The 18491-nt window shown below is 42.0% G+C and overlaps 1 protein-coding gene across 2 annotated transcripts; it reads right to left on the bottom strand.

Moving 5' to 3' along the window:
- Window positions 1-23: 23 nt before the first annotated feature.
- bace1 (beta-secretase 1) lies at window positions 24-18035 on the bottom strand. 2 transcript variants are annotated; one of them, XM_061072867.1, is made up of 9 exons: window positions 17380-18035; window positions 10257-10345; window positions 9714-9930; window positions 3644-3781; window positions 3438-3572; window positions 3244-3345; window positions 2987-3136; window positions 1653-1824; window positions 24-1471 (listed from the first exon to the last, which is right to left on the bottom strand). In XM_061072867.1, exons 1-9 carry the CDS (start codon window positions 17689-17691, stop codon window positions 1233-1235), a joined length of 1554 nt encoding a protein of 517 aa, XP_060928850.1. In that variant the 5' UTR covers window positions 17692-18035; the 3' UTR covers window positions 24-1232. The 2 variants fall into 2 exon arrangements, with proteins under 2 accessions (XP_060928850.1, XP_060928851.1); XM_061072868.1 differs by lacking the exons at window positions 9714-9930; window positions 10257-10345; window positions 17380-18035 and adding an exon at window positions 3864-3940.
- Window positions 18036-18491: the final 456 nt, after the last annotated feature.

Here is an 18491-nt window from a genome sequence, read left to right on the forward strand (position 1 = left end):
CTCTCTCTAAAAAAATAAAACGATTTGACAGTCACAATAAGTACTTTATTGGTTGAACAGTGCTGCCAGCGCCTGACAGATAAATATACAGTTCTAAGTTTTTCTATATACAGCTTGCTGAGACACATTACAAACTGTCGCTCGTAGACATACATATATTTCTTTAGTGTTATAACATACTTTGGGCTGGTTTCCTGGTCCAAGCATACTGTGTATGGTCCCCATTGAAAGATGTGTTGAGTTAGGTTGTTTGTGTCTGTGAAAGAAGCCCTATTAAGTTAATGGGTGATGTTCAAATCATCAGATGGTGCAGCAGTTTGGTAAGCAATGTGTATGTGTGTGTGTGTGTATGTTTGTGTGCGCAAAACAGAAGACCTGGAATGCATTCTGTACAATAGATTTAAGATATCAATATAAGAAGAAAAAGTGACATCTGATGTTGACTCTGTCTCAGTAGTCTCATTAAACCGGTTTAATGTAGTAAATGCTGTAACAATCTGATACTTCCATACATTAGCCTCTTTATGCTTACTTGATTTAAGTTGCGGAATTCTTTGCTGGCATTTGCTAAATAGTTTAACTTCATAGATGCTAGTATTGTTTTTTTGTCTTCGTTTTCATTAAATCTTTCTGTTTACTCTTCAATGACAGTACAGCTGTGCACACTTACAGGCATGCTCACACTTATCAACTTGTTTCATTCACTCGTATGCCACAAAGAAAAGATCTATAAACTTTATGTTCAAATCATACCATCCGTCATAACTGATGGTTTCACATTATCGTATTCGATCACTTTCCGTTAATTCATTAAGCCATGTTTGTGAATTAGTTTTTGCTCCCATAACACTCTGTGTGGAGTTCTGCAATGCTGAGATAAATCTTTCAAGATTCCAAATCCAATTCTTCCCTGTGGTCTATTTATACATTATTTATAATAAGACATAAATTGTTTCATTTCACATTTGACAAAATTTTCACCATTCTGTTCCTCTAACCATGCAGATCTGCATAGGTGGCTCAAACAGGAAAAGTTTAAGGTCAGTAATGGATCCTCACATACTGTCACTTGCATTTTCCATGCTTTATATATTATATTCCTGAAAAACCTTTTCAAAGCTCTCCTTCAACAGAAACCACTTTTCATACATCCCCTGTGCCCAAGATCCATTTCTCTCCTGTGTTTCAAGTTAAGGTCTCTATAACCAGCTTTGTCCACTTCTTCTCCCTCTTCACTTCAGGAGCGATATGTCATCAGCAAAGTCCCCGTGTGGGTGGATGCAACGGGCGAAGCGCCACTGGCACACCATGAGACACAGCGGCAGCATGAAGAGAGCACAGATTCCGGCCATGATGTAGGCGATGGTCATGAGAGTGGACTCGTCCGTCTGAGGGATGTTGTAGCCGCAGTCCTCCAGGTCAACGCCGTGGAATGGGCCCTCCACAGAGGCTGTGCGAAACTCATCGTGCACTAGAAGTGGGAGAATGGGATTAAAGGTATTTTACGAACAGAAAGATCAACGAAGATACTTTTTCAACTTTAATTGCCATAGCCTCTTATTAGTCCCTCTATCCCAGGTCATCTATAATTCCGTATTCATCTTTATTTTTTCACAAAAGCAAACTTTTTTCATTCTGTTACTCCTCCTCACCATGGCAAGTGCTAACAGCAAAGCCAATCCTCTTCTTCTCACGGTCAAAGACCACGTAGAAGCCCTCCATGATGACAGCCCCCATCACTGTTCCAGTGCTCGACTGGGAAACGGCGAATTTATAGCAGTCCTCCTGGGCTGAAGCCACATCCTCTACTGGCCTCAGGTATTGCTGAATATGAACAGAAAGAGAAATGGATCAGAGGGCGGTTGGATTTGAGAGGAGTCATAAACACACACTCTTGTTGAAGTCCTTACCTGTATTAGAGTTACGACTAGTATGTTATGCTAAATTGTGAACAGGATTGTATGAAAAATATCTTTATTTTTATGAATAAATCATTAAATGGTTGTAGACTCCACTTATATAGCACCTTTCTTAAAGCAATAGTTCTCCCAAAGATGAAAAATCTCATTTATCTACTCACCACTATGCCGATGGAGATGTGGGTGTGTGAGTGTTTCCAGTTTCAGGGTTAAACAGTGTTGCCGCCAAATCGAACACAATTGAAGTAAATGGTGACAACTTATTCAAACATATGTATCATTATTTGGCACTGAAAAAATGTAATACTAAAGAAGCAGAGCCATAGGCAGGAGAAGGTGAAAAAAAATGCAAGGGAAAGAAAAGGGAAGAAAACAATAAATATTTGCGGCTGCACAGTAAGCTAGTAACTCCGCTCTCTTTGCTTCTTTACTTTCTTCACGACTGACTGGCATTAACCTGACCTGCCTTGAACCTACCACCTGCGTTATCGCAATCTATCTTAAAAAATACAGAAAATAAAGCCCCTCCTTCCCCGAAACCTGGTCGTGCAAACCTGCTCTCACTCTTCCTGACTGACCTGCTGATCTGACCCAACATATCTGGCAAAACAACATCCAAACAGAGCAACATCCCAAACAGAACAAAATAAACCGTCAACTCATACTTGCTTTAAAATACACAACTCAAAAGGATTATCTACATAATCTAATTGATAAATCAAACTTCAATTAATAATCAAAATGAACAAAACTTTTAATGTAGGGAGACCGGGCCTGGTGAGACCATTTACTATTTACTTCAAATGTATTGGATTGAGCTGCAACGCTGTTTACCCCTGAAACTCTAAAAGTGTGTATGGTAATATATGGTAAATCTTTTTCATTGTCGGATATTTGATTTCTTCTTGTTTTGTTTTTTCAGTTTTGTAATACGCAGTAAATCCATCTGACAATATCCTGCTGTATTTTCATTGGGCTACTCCGGACTTCATTCAGATATTGGACATGGCAAGTGAAACTCCTGTCCACTCTAACTAACACTGAACTCCAGATAATCCGTATATTACCTGCGGTAGGATGGAGATTCGGAAGGACTGGTTGCGGTTTTCACTCATCAGGTAAAGGGAGATAACTGGGAAGATGTGCCAGGGCGTAGTGCCGACCTGCCAACATACCAGCTGCTCCCCCAGCCAAAATCCAGAGGGAAACTGTTCAGTCTGAAATACAGAGGCAGGAAGACAGATTCATTCAAAGATTCCAAATAATGATCAATTACTTAATATTGACAGAGCGAAAAAGGTCTGCTATTAATGTAAGGACTGACCGAAGAGGCAGCTTCAATAGCCTTGACTGCAGCCTGGAAGACTTTCCTAGGCAGCCGAAGGTTGGTGGTGCCACTGTCTACAATACTCTTATCATAGTTGTACTGTCAAAGACAGAGAAATAGTCACAAGTTAGAAATCTCTTGGATGAAATCAATGACTGACAGTTAAATAATTCATATCAGTCACATCTCACCTCTTTACAGTCCATGTTGAGGTCCTGCCCATTAACCTCAATACGTACGATGATCACCTCATAATACCATTCCCTGCGGATAGGGGTGTACCAAAGATCTCCTACGTGCAGTGATTTGTCCACTCCACCGATGATCTGTCAGCACAAGGGGGAAATATTCAAATATAATACTGGATGCCGAATGTGCATTTGTGTGTGTGTCTCACCATGCTGCCACCAACAGTAGCGCTGCCGAGGATGTCGTTTTGGGTGAAGCCAGCTCCACACAGCTGGAGAGAGAAGAGGTTGGGGACCGTGGTCTGACGAACCAGAGAGTCAAAGAAAGGCTCCAATGTCTCATCAGGCTGGAGAGAAACAGACAGGGTAATGATTAGGGTTGGGTACCGAGAACCGGTTCGAACCGGTTCCAATACAACCGGTACCTACCCGGACCGAAATGCAACGAAGATTTCGGTGCCTCATTTCGGTGCATGAGCCAATCGAAGCCTGAGGTCTCCGCTCGTCCCGCCTCCTCACACTTCCGCTCCTTCCTTCACGGGAAGCGGCGGCTCCCGCCGGGCCCCCGGAGGCCCCCCGTGGCCGCGGACCCCCGGTGGACAGACTCTTGTCTCCGCGCTGCCCGCGCCCCGCGTGCGTCAGGACTTCCGTGCAGGTGGGGGGGGGGGGATCTCCTCGTGAGACCTCTCCCCGGCGCTGGCTGCCCCCCCCCCCCGCCGGGCGCATTTCCTCCCTGGCGTTGCGTCGCGACCTGCTCCGGGTCGGCTTGGAAAGGCTCGGGGGCGGGAGGAACGAAGACCACGCCGAGAAATGTTTCACAAAAGCGACCGCATGTTATGGGCACGAAGGCGGCCGAAGCCTGCCTGCGACAGCCCCAGCCGCGGAGACGGGGGGGGTAGGGGGGGGGTCTCCGAGTGATGGAAAAGCGACCCTCAGTCTTCATTTGGCTCAGGCACCGAAGTCAGAGTCACGAGTCAGTGTGTGTGTGTTTTGTATTTATTTTTATTTATTTAAGTATAGTGTAAACTTTTGTTAACAGTTCGTATGTTATTCATAGTTTTAAGTTAAAAAGGGTTTTGTATTTATTTATATTTATAATCTACTTTAAACAGTTAATATATTTGGCAATAAAAAAAGCCTTTCTTAGTCAAGTATCGTTTTGTGCACTTTTTTGAAAAAAGTATCGGTTCAGGCACCGTTTAGGAACCGGTATCGTTTTAAAAGTATCGGTTAGGAACCGGTATCGGATAAAAACCAAACGATACCCATCCCTAGTAATGATAGGATGATTCACGTCTGAAATGGCTTAACCAAGCAGCTGTTTATAGCGGCAGCTTCCAATTTCTCCTCTAAAATAAATATTCTTATTCCATCCGCACATATCTGCTTTCACCTTGCTTTCATTTTTCCCATCTCTCTTTCCCAGTGTTCACAGTTCAGTACTTTAGATCAGAACTAAGACTTGTAGCATAATAACACAAGTTTTGTTACACATTCAAAATTACTATTACCCTACATGCCTCCATCAAGCAGTTGTTAAACACACTTGTGTTTTGGGCGTCCTTTTCCTCTCTCATTTTCTCCCCCTTACACTGAGGGTGACTTAAGGGAGGCTGGAGAGTAAGAGCTCTCTAAAGATTCAGCAGCCTGGCACTGAGGCAAAATAAAGTGTTATTTTCCTAATCAAATTCTTGAGATGTCAGATGTTTGAATTATTCAAGAACTGTATCCACTGTCCATCCCTAGATCCGATGTCATTATAGCATAGTAGTATCATCATAACGGTATCATCCTCTTACACCAGATTAGGTATTCAGGAAGCTACAAAAGGAGGTCAAGTATTCTCTGTAGCTTTTTAACAAGCTCAGGGCTCATAGGGTCTACCCTACTTCACTGTCTCGATCATTCACAGGAGACTGAATGGTCAAAATCTTTGAAACTATTCTTACTGCCTATTTTTAGTATGCTGGAGAGAAGTAATGTTAGCAAATATGCACAGTAACAAATTACTGCTCAAGAGGCATTATGAATATCAAACCTTTTAACACTAGAAAAGATTAGTTTTCACAGTTTACAGTTAACGGAGGAACCCTTATCCTTTTGGAAAAGAGCTTAATATCGATCTAATATCTAGCTCTCAACCTCCTACCCTCTCACCCCCACAGTCTTCCTTTTATACTTTTATATTTTATATCTTTCACAAGAACAGAATCAGAAAAACGTCACTGTTGCCCGCTGAAAAGTTGTTTCGTTAAAGCACAATAAGCATTTAGGAAAGAGGAAGAAAAACAATGAAAGAAATTAAATTACAATGAACTAGTCTAATATATAGAGGCTACATGAAATGAAAAAGGTGCCCAAATGCAAATGTGTGAGGTACGATATACAGGCCCCTTTAACATGAGCATATAGCAGGTCACAGTAGATGGTAGTGATGGCACCTATGGGGTGCCGTTTGTCAAGCAGCTCACGCTGAAAATAACAGCAACATTTTGTCACATTTAGCTTCAAACCATGTTTAAAAAACTGGTGTGAATTTTTGAGAGTCACTTTTTTGCACATTTACAACAATATTTGTCAACTTAGAGATATTTTAAATATTTAAATCCAAATGTTAAATGTAACACTTAAATGTTAAATCTAAATGCTAAATCTAAATCTAAATGTTAAATTTAAATCTAAATGTTAAATTTAAATCTAAATGTTAAATATAAATATAAATGTTAAATTTAAATTTAAATATAAATGTTAAATATAAATGTTAAATTTAAATCTAATTGTTAAATTTAAATCTAATTGTTAAATTTAAATATAAATGTTAAATCTGAATCTAAATATAAATGTTAAATCTAAATATAAATGTTAAATCTAAATTTAAATCTAAATGTTTAATCTAAATATTAAATTTAAATCTAAATGTTAAATTTAAATCTAAATGTTAAATCTAAATCTAAATGTTAAATCAAAATGTTTCGGGTGAAACTAAATATTTAGCTAATATGCAAATTCAAATGCCGGTTACAGGAAGTAGTAACAAAATAAAAGCTCGAGGAAGTCAGAGTGTGTTTATTACGGAGCCCCCCCAGGGGACACGGGGGGAAATGAGGACAGCAAAATGACTTTTGCGAGATCCCGAGAAAGTTTAGGACAATGTACATCCGGGTATCTCATAATAATGACATATTAAGTCATTATTATGAGATACGGGTTGTGGGCAGGGCGCCACAGAGCAGGGAAGTCGAGGCTGAGCGGCTGCGGGGACAGCCATCCTACTCGCGGAAGTGGGCGACTGTGCATCGATACAGAGACATAACAGGATCGATCCATGTTTTCTGCTCCGTTCATTGTCTTAGCGATGTGCTGCCGCTGAATAATTATAACCAGCGCTGCTCCAGCATCAGAACAGACGCTCATTAAAAGTCCGGTCGCCCTGTGTGTGTCTGTGTCTGCTTCCGCCTCACTTCCCTCTGTCCCGCGCTCGCTTTACACTTTAACAATAAACACCAGCGCTGATCACAAGTTATAAGGACACGTACAGGACTGATGTTTACTTTGTGTTTGTTTGAGCTCATGAAACACATGTTTAAACACCGTGTGCACGTAGTCCCCCGCTCCACACAACACGAGCAGAACGTGACGCGCACAGTCAGGACTGACAGCGTTAAAGTGACGGAGCGATCCGAAGTCATGATCGGTCATCATCGGATAATAACTAAAAAATACATGTGATTATCAGTTTTAGTGAAGAGGAACAGAGACAAGCATACACCCCCCCAACACACACACACACACGCACACAGCCCCCCTCCCCCCACACACACACACAGTCTCCCATGACAGACAGTCAGTATCTCATTATTATGAGATAGTATGAGATCATAACATCAGTCCTGCAGGTGTCCTAATAACTTGTGATCAGCGCTGGTGTTTATTGTTAAAGTGTAAAGTGAGCGGGGGACAGAGGGACGTGAGGCGGAAGCAGACACAGACACACACAGGGCGACCGGACTTTTAATGAGCGTCTGTTCTGATGCTGGAGCAGCGCTGGTTATAATGATTCAGCGGCAGCACATCGCTAAGACAATGAACGGAGCAGAAAACATGGATCGATCCTGTTATGTCTCTGTATCGATGCACAGTCGCCCACTTCCGCGAGTATGGCGACTGTCCCCGCAGCCGCTCAGCCTCCGCTTCCCTGCTCTGTGGCGCCCTGCCCACAACCCGTATCTCATAATAATGACTTAATATGTCATTATTATGAGATACCCGGATGTACATTGTCCTAAACTTTCTCGGGATCTCACAAAAGTCATTTTGCTGTCCTCATTCCCCCCCGTGTCCCCTGGGGGGCTCCGTAATAAACACACTCTGACTTCCTCGAGCTTTTATTTTGTTACTACTTCCTGTAACCGGCATTTGAATTTGCATATTAGCTAAATATTTAGTTTCACCTGAAACATTTAGATTTAACATTTATATTTAGATTTAGATTTAACATTTAGATTTAAATATAACATTTAGATTTAAATTTAACATTTAGATTAAACATTTAGATTTAAATTTAGATTTAACATTTATATTTAGATTTAACATTTAGATTTAACATTTATATTTAGATTCAGATTTAACATTTAGATTTAAATTTAACAATTAGATTTAAATTTAACATTTATATTTAACATTTATATTTAAATTTAAATTTAACATTTAAATTTAGATTTAACATTTAGATTTAAATTTAACATTTAGATTTAAATTTAACATTTAGATTTAGATTTAGCATTTAGATTTAACATTTAACATTTAAGTGTAACATTTAACATATGGATTTAAATATTTAAAATATCTCTAAGTTGACAAATATTGTTGTAAATGTGCAAAAATGTGACTCTCAAAAATTCACACCAGTTTTTTAAACATGGTTTGAAGCTAAATGTGACAAAATGTTGCTGTTATTTTCAGCGTGAGCTGCTTGACAAACGGCACCCCATAGGCACCTGGAGTATCTTCCTGTTGCCATGGCTCTCAATCAAACAATACGCTCACCGAAGTCCCTCAAGATTCCTCATCTTGGCTGCTAGCTCATCCATCTTATTGTCCAGTGATCTCCTATAGTCCATGATTATATAATGGAGAGATGCTCTGCTCCATCAGTCTCTGACTGCATCCATACTAGTAAATACTGTTTCTCTCCCTGTCCTTCCTGCTGCCCCCCTTGCCAGATACTACTAAAACTGTGTTTTCAAACTATTTCTGTCCACACTAGGGTTGGGTACCGGGAACCGGTTCAACGGAGATTTCGGTGCCTCATTTCGGTGCCTGAGCCAATTGAAGACTGAGGTCTCCGCTCCTCCCGCCTGCTCACACTTCCGCTCCTTCCTTCACGGGAAGCGGCGCCTCCCGTCGGGCCCCCGCATGTCGTCTGCGGCTGCCGGTGGACAAACTGTTGTCCCCGCGCTGCCCGCGCCCCGCGTGCGTCAGGGCTTCTGTGCAGGTGGTGGGGGGGGGGGATCTCCTCGCGAGACCTCTCCCCGGCGCTGGCTGCCCCCCCTCCGGGCGCATTTCCTCCGTGGCGGTGCGCCGCGACCAGCTCCGGGTCGGCTTGGAAAGGCTCGGGGCGGGAGGAACGAAGACCACGCCGAGAAATGTTTCATAAAAGCGTCCGCATTTTAGGGGGACGAAGGCGGGCCGAAGCCTGCCTGCGACAGCCCCAGCCGCGGAGACACGGGGGTCTCCGAGTGATGGAAAAGCGAACCTCAGTCTTCATTTGGCTCAGGCACCGAAGTCAGAGTCACGAGTCAGAGTGTGTGTTTTGTATTTATTTATATTTATAATCTACTTTAAACAGTTAATATATTTGGCAATAAAAAAAGCCTTTCTTAGTCAAGCATCGTTTTGTGCACTTTTTTGAAAAAAGTATCGGTTCAGGCACCGTTTAGGCACCGGTATTGTTTTAAAAGTATCGGTTAGGAACCGGTATCGGATAAAAACCAAACGATACCCATCCCTAGTCCACACAAGTTTTGGCTTTGAAACAGTTAATCCCCATCCATGCTAACACGCCTGAAAATGCATATCAAGTGACCCCTCACGTATGCATACACGTGCTGGTGTACACGGGAAGGTATGCACGTTCTGCTGGACATGGGAATTTTCACGAATCGCTTTAATAATAGCACGTCTCATACACATGCAAGCAGTTGTATCATTGTAAAATACAGAGAAAACAGGATCAGCAATGCTTGGAATTGATTATCCATGTAGGGTTGGTGCTCTCACCCGGGCTATGTCAGCGTAGGCCAGTCCCAGGATTCCCTCCCAGTTGGATCCGTTGATGAAGAAGCGATCTGACTGGGTGATTGCAGCAATGTTGGCACGCAGACTGGCGTTGGGGCCGTGTGGGACAGAGACTAGGTCCGTGCCCAGCTCCCCTTCCCAGCGGCCTTGGGTGTAAGGAACGTACACGCTCCTTCCGAGGTCATTGTATGAGCCGGAGCTGTGAGTGGATTTAGAAGACAACAGAGAGGAAGGAAAGAGTTAGAGGTGAGAAAATGGTGATTGAGAAATAATACCTCTTAAAACAGTTAGTGGCTATTCACAGGTTTTTTAAACAAAGCTAGATCCTTTAAAAAAATGCTCAATGATGAAATAAAGTAGAAAGAGATAAACCAATAGCAAGTGTTGTATGGTAAATACTTTTAGTACACAAAAAACGAATCTGCTAAGCATGCTACAGTTAAAACATAATACATGTTCAGTTTGAACTTTTCCATAAAAATGAATTTAGTGACTTTGTATACTTTTACATGCGTTTCTACTCACAGTGAGCGATGGTAGTATCTGTGCAGAAAGGGATGTGCAGCTGCCCCGACAGCAAAGTTACTGCTTCCTGTGTCCACCAATATGTTCAGCTAATAAGATGGAGAGAGAATGAGAAAGACACAGAGGAATTATTCTAACATATGCAGTGTACTCTTTTGCAGAAATCCATAGATTTGTAAAACTGACGCTTGGCTGACACTGTGAATTTGATTACGCTCAATCTTCGAAGCCAAAGTGAAATCTGTAACTGCTCAGACAGACTTGGCCATGTGTCAAACAATAGTCTCTGCGTTTTATGTGTCTTAGTGATTAATTTGATATTCTTTCAAAAGTTCGGGCTATTTGTTGGAGACCTGTTGTCAGTGTCATTTCTCACTGTGTAAACTTCTCATATCATCGTCAATCTTTTTCTCTTTCCCTCTAGTGTCCTGTGGCATTTCCCTGTTGACCTACATGTCCTTCAGCATCCCTGCTCTTTCTCCTCTCTAGCCCTCCACTCTTCTTAGGTTGCCTCTCTTACTCCCCCTTTTCTCCCATCTCCTCCTCTCCTATCTGTGAGTATCATATTTTGCAGTCCAAACAGGGAATGTGTAAATGGAGCACAATGGCAGAAGACAAGACAGATGTATTGAATGACACTTCTTAATATAACTGTGTCCCATTCATCAACTATTCAATCATATTTGTACGCATATGGCTGTAGCTAGAAACGTTGTAGTTGTTGTTTAAATGAAAGATTCCTGATCACGGTTAAAGAAAAGAAAAAACTCCAACACACTGGCAAAGGAAACAGATGGAAAGAGGAAAGACATGTAAGACAGGAGGGGCACAGAAACACCCAAACAGATAAAGAGAGCAGCAGCCATAGAGCAAGGTGTTCAATAATGGATTGGCTCTTTAAACATCCACAGACATGCAACTGTCTCAAGGGCTGTGCCTGAAGTCCAGAAATAAATACTGACTCTGTCTGCTTCCCCCTTCACCTCATGCATACAGCTTATACTATGATACACACATATGCCGTACAGTTCACACCAGTGCTAAGTGATAATGCTAGCGACACACACCACACTTTCCTCTGGACTAGTTTTTGCTGACTGCACAGGATAAATCTGTTTTTAGTTTTATCCACGTACACACACACACATGCGTGCACACACACGCACACACACACACACAGACAAGGCTGCATCCTGACATAGTGAGACGTCAAGTCTTTCTCTCCTCTCTCTCTCTCTCTGTCTTCCTGTCCTCCCTGGCAGAGTTCCTCTCCCCCCCGGTCATTGTATTTGACCTTCCCCCTCCATGATGGAGCAGGAATCATTCAGTGGTTACCGGAACAGAACGCAAATGAAAGTTACTGAAAGTGACTTGAGGTAATTTCCACAACGTGCCAGTCAGATGCACTTTTCGTAATAATTGAAGTTCAAAGCCATTTTGCTCTTCCTGAATCACAGTGCTGTGATGCCACTCTATATGAATTATGTGCAGACACATTTACTTATTTATATAAAGCTTTGAGCATTCATCTAGATGCAGGGTTATTCTAAGCCTTAAACACACTTAGATAATTTCAAAACAAAGAGCCTGCACATTTTTTGTAGTTGTTATCATGTCAATGAGCCACTTTAGTGCTTGATTAATATGCACAGGTCTGAGATCTGCAGTGCACCTGGCCCTGTTTCCCCTAAGGATCAGTGTGCTGGGTATTAAGGGGCCTGATCTCTTTGACAATTCCAAAACAAATTAGAAATTCTTTGAAATCTTCGAATTTCATAGTCACATCTCTCCTGAAATGAAACTCCATCTTTTGCTTTGTTTTTAATTAGCTCTGTTCTATGACCAAAAGGACTTTATATGAATAAATAAGTTATCGTTTGCTAAAGAGAGAACAGTTTTTCAAGTAAGAAATTACTTTACTTATGGTTTTACCCTTGCTTTTATCATGGTGGATGGTGCTCAGCTGGTAAACAGTGTTGTGACCATAGACTGACATATATCCTATCGGTATTGGGCAACATTTAAATCTAAATGTGAGCCAGGTCATTGTTTAGTTATTTTGCCAAAGCACAATTAAACCTGATCAAACCAAATCCACTCAGATGCTTCATTATTAATTCCAAAAATCCATTTGTGAATATTTGGTTAATAAGAAATAACGAAAAGCTTTTTATTTAGCTTTATTTTTGCAGCCTTAAAACTTTGATTTTATGGATTATTATTTCAGGCTTCAAGCTAATAAGGTCACAGAAATCAATGTGATACTTACACCTTTGATATCCATTAAATATAAGATTCTTACATTCAGATTATGAATACAATACGATGACGCTTCTAACACGCGACAGACGCAAAAATGAAAAAAACTAAAAGAAAACCAATATCTCCGGGTCAAAAAGCAGAGCAACACTCATAGAAGACACCAACAAAGAGTATGGGGCGATAAGAGCTGACACCGGTGTATGTGTGTTGTCAAGAAAATCACGGGATCTCTGCAGCTGTATTAATAGGTCACTTCCTGCCTCTGTCTGCTGCAACCGGCCTCTCTCCCCCAAATGATGTGGAGGATTTGTTGCTGCTGTGAATGTGTCTCTGCACGGAACCTCATGCTGCATTGTGCAAGTGTGAGAATCAAACTGCAGGTAAACTCTTTGGCTTCATGTTGTTAAAGAAGAAAAAAAATAGGGCTTTGTACATCAACACAAATGAATTGCATGAAACAAATAATTTCATGTTCATGTTCAATACCTGACTATTCAGACAGTGTGAAGAGCTACTGCTACACATCATAGTAAGGGTCAGAGCACCAATGGCCCTTTTGCTTTTTGAATTTTTGACAGCTTGAACAAACTTGAAAACCAACTGTATTTCGCAGGCACGTCAAGCCTGGTGAAATTGTATGTATTCTGGAGTAATTGGCTCTGGGTGTGGCAAAATGGTTTCTCAGCGGCCCCTAAAACTTAGCAATTCCGTCTAGTTTAGCCAAACTTCACTAAAATTAGTTTTATCTCAACGAGTGTCATCTCAACAACATGGAGATTAAAACTACCTTGATTTTGGAGTTCTCGTCACAAAATGTGTCCACGGCTGGGTGTAAAATTTTGATGAGTCCCCATCGGTTTATAAATGGCTCCATATGTCAAAATCAACTCAGGGTCATAGAACTACATACAGATCAGTGTGAAAATTAAGTTGTAACTCCATAGTGCATTGTTCTATCAGCAACTAAATACTCACCTATTATCCGAGACCAAATGTAACAGGCCATAGTATACCCCCAGTCCGGACTATACCTGGGGTTAAAGGGGCCTAGGCTAGATTATATCCCAGGTATATTATGGCCTAGGCCAATTTATACCCCTCAGGCCAGATTATACCGCCATGATATCAGTAGTGTTGAGTGATATACACAAGAATTACTTAATTTTTCAACATTTTATTGGGGGTTCAGCTTTGTCAGGTAAGTTAAGTGAGAAAGCTAACTGACTGAAATCTTAAAACTCAAAAACATAGACTTTTATTACTTCAACCAGAAAAACTGAAAGAATATTAGACTTCCACAAAGATCAATGATTACTACATCCTGAAACTTCAACTTCTAAGAAAAGGCTCATGCTTGTCTTCCGTTATTGCAGTGCGTTGTGTTTTATTTTCTGTCAAGTTATAATAAAAGAGTGTCCAGATATCTATTATTTTTCTTCCAGTACCAGAGTCCAGAGTGCTTGAACTTCAGCCATCATCTAACATTTGTTAGGACGTCTCTTGCATGTCTGGGCATTTCAGGGAGTGGAGGAGGGATAAAGAACCGGGCAACATTCAACCAATGATATTAAGAATGTACTGCACTAGGTGCATGGAAGTCCATTCGACCCACACTCGAACCATACCCATCAATGCGCTAGCATGTTCTGACCCCTTCTTTAGATTTTTGGCAAATTTTCCCCTTATGTTGAATAGATGTTTTAATGTCAAAATATTGGTTGGAGAAATAGAAGGGGCACAAAAATATACAAAAAAATAAAAAATCTATAAGCACCTCCCTCTACGTTGCGCTCTAGGCAACCGCGTTTCCCGCCTATAGGAAGAACCGGCCCTGCCTGCAGGGGTATAGTCTGGCCTAGGCTATTTTACACCCCCAGTATAGTTTGGCCTTGGACAGTTTATCCCCGGGATATAAAGTATACCCAGGTTTTCTGAGCGGGGGTTAATTTGGCCTGTTGTATGGCTTATTCTTCCTTCTTCATTCTGAGAAGGCTCCTTTAATGACATTGAATTCTTTGTCTATGTCATCAAAGGAGCCTTCTACATTTCGGAGAGCTGGATTCCAAGACACACCCACAACTCCAGATTGATCGTGTAGATTAGAACAAAGTCTTGTTTCTCAGCATCAAAGATTTCAGACTTAGAATCAAAACCAAGAATTTCCTCCTCATCTTCCTCATCCTGTTATTCCTGCAGCATCTCTATGACCATGTCAACCGTAAGTCTGAAATAATTGCGACCACCCTTACTAGTACTCTGGATAAAGAAAATCTAAAGCATATTTTCAAATGTATATTAATCAGTCTATTAACTATACTGTTATATTTCAAGTTTTATTTTGTTGATGTAGCTATGTTAAGCTAGCCAGAAAAAGAAGCTAGTTAGCTAACAGCTAGTTAGTATTGCACAAATTTCTCTTTCAAACTAGTAATGGATTGTAAAATAAGACTTACATGCATCAGACATGCAAAAGCAGCTTTGTGAAATGAATGGTAGGTGTTTTGTAGTGAATACATACTGTATGGGTCATTTTTGACCATGTGTGTAAAAGCAATGTAGAAACTTTTATTGTCCAATCGGCCCCAAATGGCTCAGCTTCATCAGAGCCCCAACCTGAACAGATCTTCGTCTGCATGTAGTAATAGCGCCACCTACTGGCAAGAGGAAATAAGTCTTGGTTTACAGCTTTAATAAGATTAACGTTCTATTTTTACCGGTGTGGTTTGCACTTGATGGCGTGGACCGTAATGCGAGATTTGTGGGCGTGGTTCGACATTGCGTGACGGACACAGGAAGTGAATCACGCAACACTGAGCCGTTTTGCCCGATCTCAGACTGCCCTCCCCCGCGGCCACATGAGGTCCCGAGTTCGCAAGTGCTCGGGTGCTAGTTTTACCTGAGAATGATATTTGAGTAAGCTTGTTTATAAACAGTCCCAGTTGTCGACATTTGGTTCATTCATTTTCTTCAACAGGTGTTTGGTTGCTTGTTGCTTGACAGAAGAGGAAGGTGTTCCTCTATTGCTCTAGCATAGCTTCAAAATGTGCCATTGTAAACCACATGAGTTCTGATTGGTCAGAAGTGTACACAGAAGGCAAACTTTGAAAAAATTTACCTAGATTCTAAGGAATAAAAGTTGCAACATCCCTGAAAATATTGGATGTTAGCGCTTACATTGAGTGGTTCCTAAGATGTCATAATCAAACCCTTATGACAAAAAAATGTATTTGATGCTTGGTATTTTACAGTTTAACCATTAATTTAAATACAAATCTAAATAAATAAAAAATACAAATACAACCAGTTATGTAGAACTTGAATAAAAACAATATGCATATTTCATATCAAAACGTTTTTTTTTTGCTTTTTTACTTTGCTTATAACTGGAGTATAAACGTTTTTATAGCGTGCATTTCAGCAAACAACGACACCAACATATCTGCAAAGGTTCATAATGACCAATAGATATTCATTTGTGTTCTATTGCTTGATTTAATACATATCTCAATTTAAGAAGATAAGAAATCCAAAACGTGTAAATGGTGCCCAAGTCTCTAGCAGGGTGCATATCTGCTGACACCTGGTTAAAGGACACTTTAGCTTCAAAAACCTTGTGTTAGGGTTAGTCTGTCTTTGCTGATTGTCCTCAACTGGCTGGTTGTCATTGTGGTGTCTCCCTCCTTGATATACTGTAGGAAGCATCTGTCTCAGTGGCTTTGTGACACCTCCATTTTGGACCTTAGAGCCCTCCATCTCTCATCATCTCCTAAAAGCCCTAGTCTACCCCCCACATCATCCCTCTGTCACACACTCTTGGTTTCAGACTCACTGTCTCCCACACTTGCTCTTGCTCTTATGTACTTCTGGTTGCCCTCCCCGGTTGTCTCTCTTTGATGCTGTTAATTTAATTTCTCCATTTCACGCTCTCTGTCACCTTTGTCCTCTCCTCCTTCTCCTCTTCGTCCACCTCATCACTTTCTCCCTCCCTAGTCTATCCATCGCCCTCTGTGTGCCAGCCTGTACACTGCAGCTGCACCCAGCTGGCACCCTTCACTACACAGAATTAATGGTTCCATTATCTGTCTGTGTCATTCAGTCCTCTTTCACAAACACACAGACTCACACACTTGCACACACAGGCCATCTGTCACTGCAGGGACATCAACAGTATTGGACAATCGGACTATGTTCAAAGCAGGTTTTTATCAATTGTAATCCAAAAATGGGGTCATGTGTAATGATTCCACTTTATCTTACGTGATTTAGTTCACATATCTGTGGTTTTATATTGTAAGTTTTGCATGTATTTTTATAATGTATTTTAATGGGCTAACTGCTTTTTTTGCAGGATTTAAGGATTACCTTATTTTATTATTATCGGGTGTAGTATTTTAGTCATTGAGTTTGTTGCACAGTTAACTTGGATGGTATATATAATGGCAAATAATTATCCATTGACATATGTAATTATATATTTTATTTCAGGTGGCTCAGAACAACAGATGAAAATGATGAAGGGTAATTCTGGCTCATTTTCATTGTTTCACATTTCTCTGTTGTGGGACAAATGAAGGGTTGTCTTATCTTAAATACAGTTAGAATGCAAAATATAAGATAAGATAAGATAAACTTTATTGTCCCTGGGGAGATTTGCTTTGTGCAGCCTGCAGTTTCACATAAATAATACACATTGGCCACTTCCACAAACATGCCACAGTTCACACATCTGCTGACAATGACGACATAATTTACGACCTCTTTATATTAAAAAAATGATACATAAATGACCCATCACGTGGTTGTTGGTGAATGAAGCGTGCTTTTGACACCATATGGATCACGGTGTGTATGGAACCGTTACCTTCTGCGGAGGAGAACCCACGGCCATCTCCACGTAGTACCCCTGCCCGGACTTCCCCCGCAGGTTATCGATCATGTCCACGAAGCTGATGCCGCTCGCTGCCGCTCCTCTCCGGCGCCGCGCCGCGCGTCGCCCCGCGGCGTCGGGCGGCAGGAGCGGCAGCGGCAGGAGCGGCTCAGCCCGGGCGCCTTGCCGCAGTGGCACGCGGATGGCCCGCGGCAGGCCCGAGGCTTCCGGCGCCGAGTGACCGCCGCCGAGGCAGCACATCGCCGACAACAGGAGCAGAGCGCCCCGTAGCGACGGCGCCTCCATGGCGGAGAGCTTGTGTTCGTCTCTGTGTTTGGCTTTGACTGCGGGCTTCGTGACAACAGCTTATCCAGAAGAAAACACGATGGCGACCACCCCGGTACCCAGCGCTGGAAGTCGGACCGCCCCCGCGGTTAAGCCCTCGCTGCCTCCGCTCGCCGTGTCTCATCCACCCGCAGGCCTGCGCTGCTTCCTCCGCACAGCCTCGCGTCAAACGAGCCGAGCCGTGGTGGTCGGGCAGGCTGTCCTCCGCATCCTCCCCCTGTCCTCTCCCGGCCCGCTCCTTCTGTTCTCCGCCTTCCAGTCTCTCACCTCCGCCTCCTCCTCCATCCACCCCGCTGCATCCTCCCGAGCTGAGGCAGCGAGCATCACCGCCGTCAAGGTGAAGCGCCTCACCACGTCACTTCCTGTCAGCGCTTTCAAAATAACACTAAAGCTCCAGTGTGGAAGATTTAGGGGAAAGCGATCGATTGGCAGAGGTTGAATATAAAATAATCCTACGGATGTTGTCACTAGTGTGTGATCATCCTACGAATTGTTGTTTTCTTTACCGTAGAATGAGCCCCTTAACATTTAAATAATTCAGGAGTAGGTTCTCTCTTCGGAGGCCGCCATTTTTTTTACGGTACAAACCCAACACCTTTTGAGTTTTTATGAAAACCGAAGGGTTCCACAGGTTCTCTTCGATGTTTGGAAGGGGAGGGAGAGGTAACGGGTATTTAGCTGCAATATGGCACTTCACCACTAGATGTCACTAGATTCTACACACTAAACCTTTAAAACAACCGCTATTGTCAAAGAGCACC

This window comes from Limanda limanda, chromosome 6 (genome assembly GCF_963576545.1).
Source record: "Limanda limanda chromosome 6, fLimLim1.1, whole genome shotgun sequence".
NCBI lineage: Eukaryota > Metazoa > Chordata > Actinopteri > Pleuronectiformes > Pleuronectidae > Limanda > Limanda limanda.

What these genes read in the sequence shown, in the direction of transcription:
- bace1 (XM_061072867.1), bottom strand. Translation starts at nt 17,691, where the DNA reads ATGGAGGCGCCGTCGCTACGGGGCGCTCTGCTCCTGTTGTCGGCGATG. An exon ending in TGGGTTCTCCTCCGCAGAAG is followed by an intron (nt 10,346 to 17,379) that starts GTAACGGTTCCA and finishes CCATCTTATTAG; the next exon opens with CTGAACATATTGGTGGACAC. An exon ending in GAATCTCCATCCTACCGCAG is followed by an intron (nt 1,825 to 2,986) that starts GTAATATACGGA and finishes GTTCATATTCAG; the next exon opens with CAATACCTGAGGCCAGTAGA.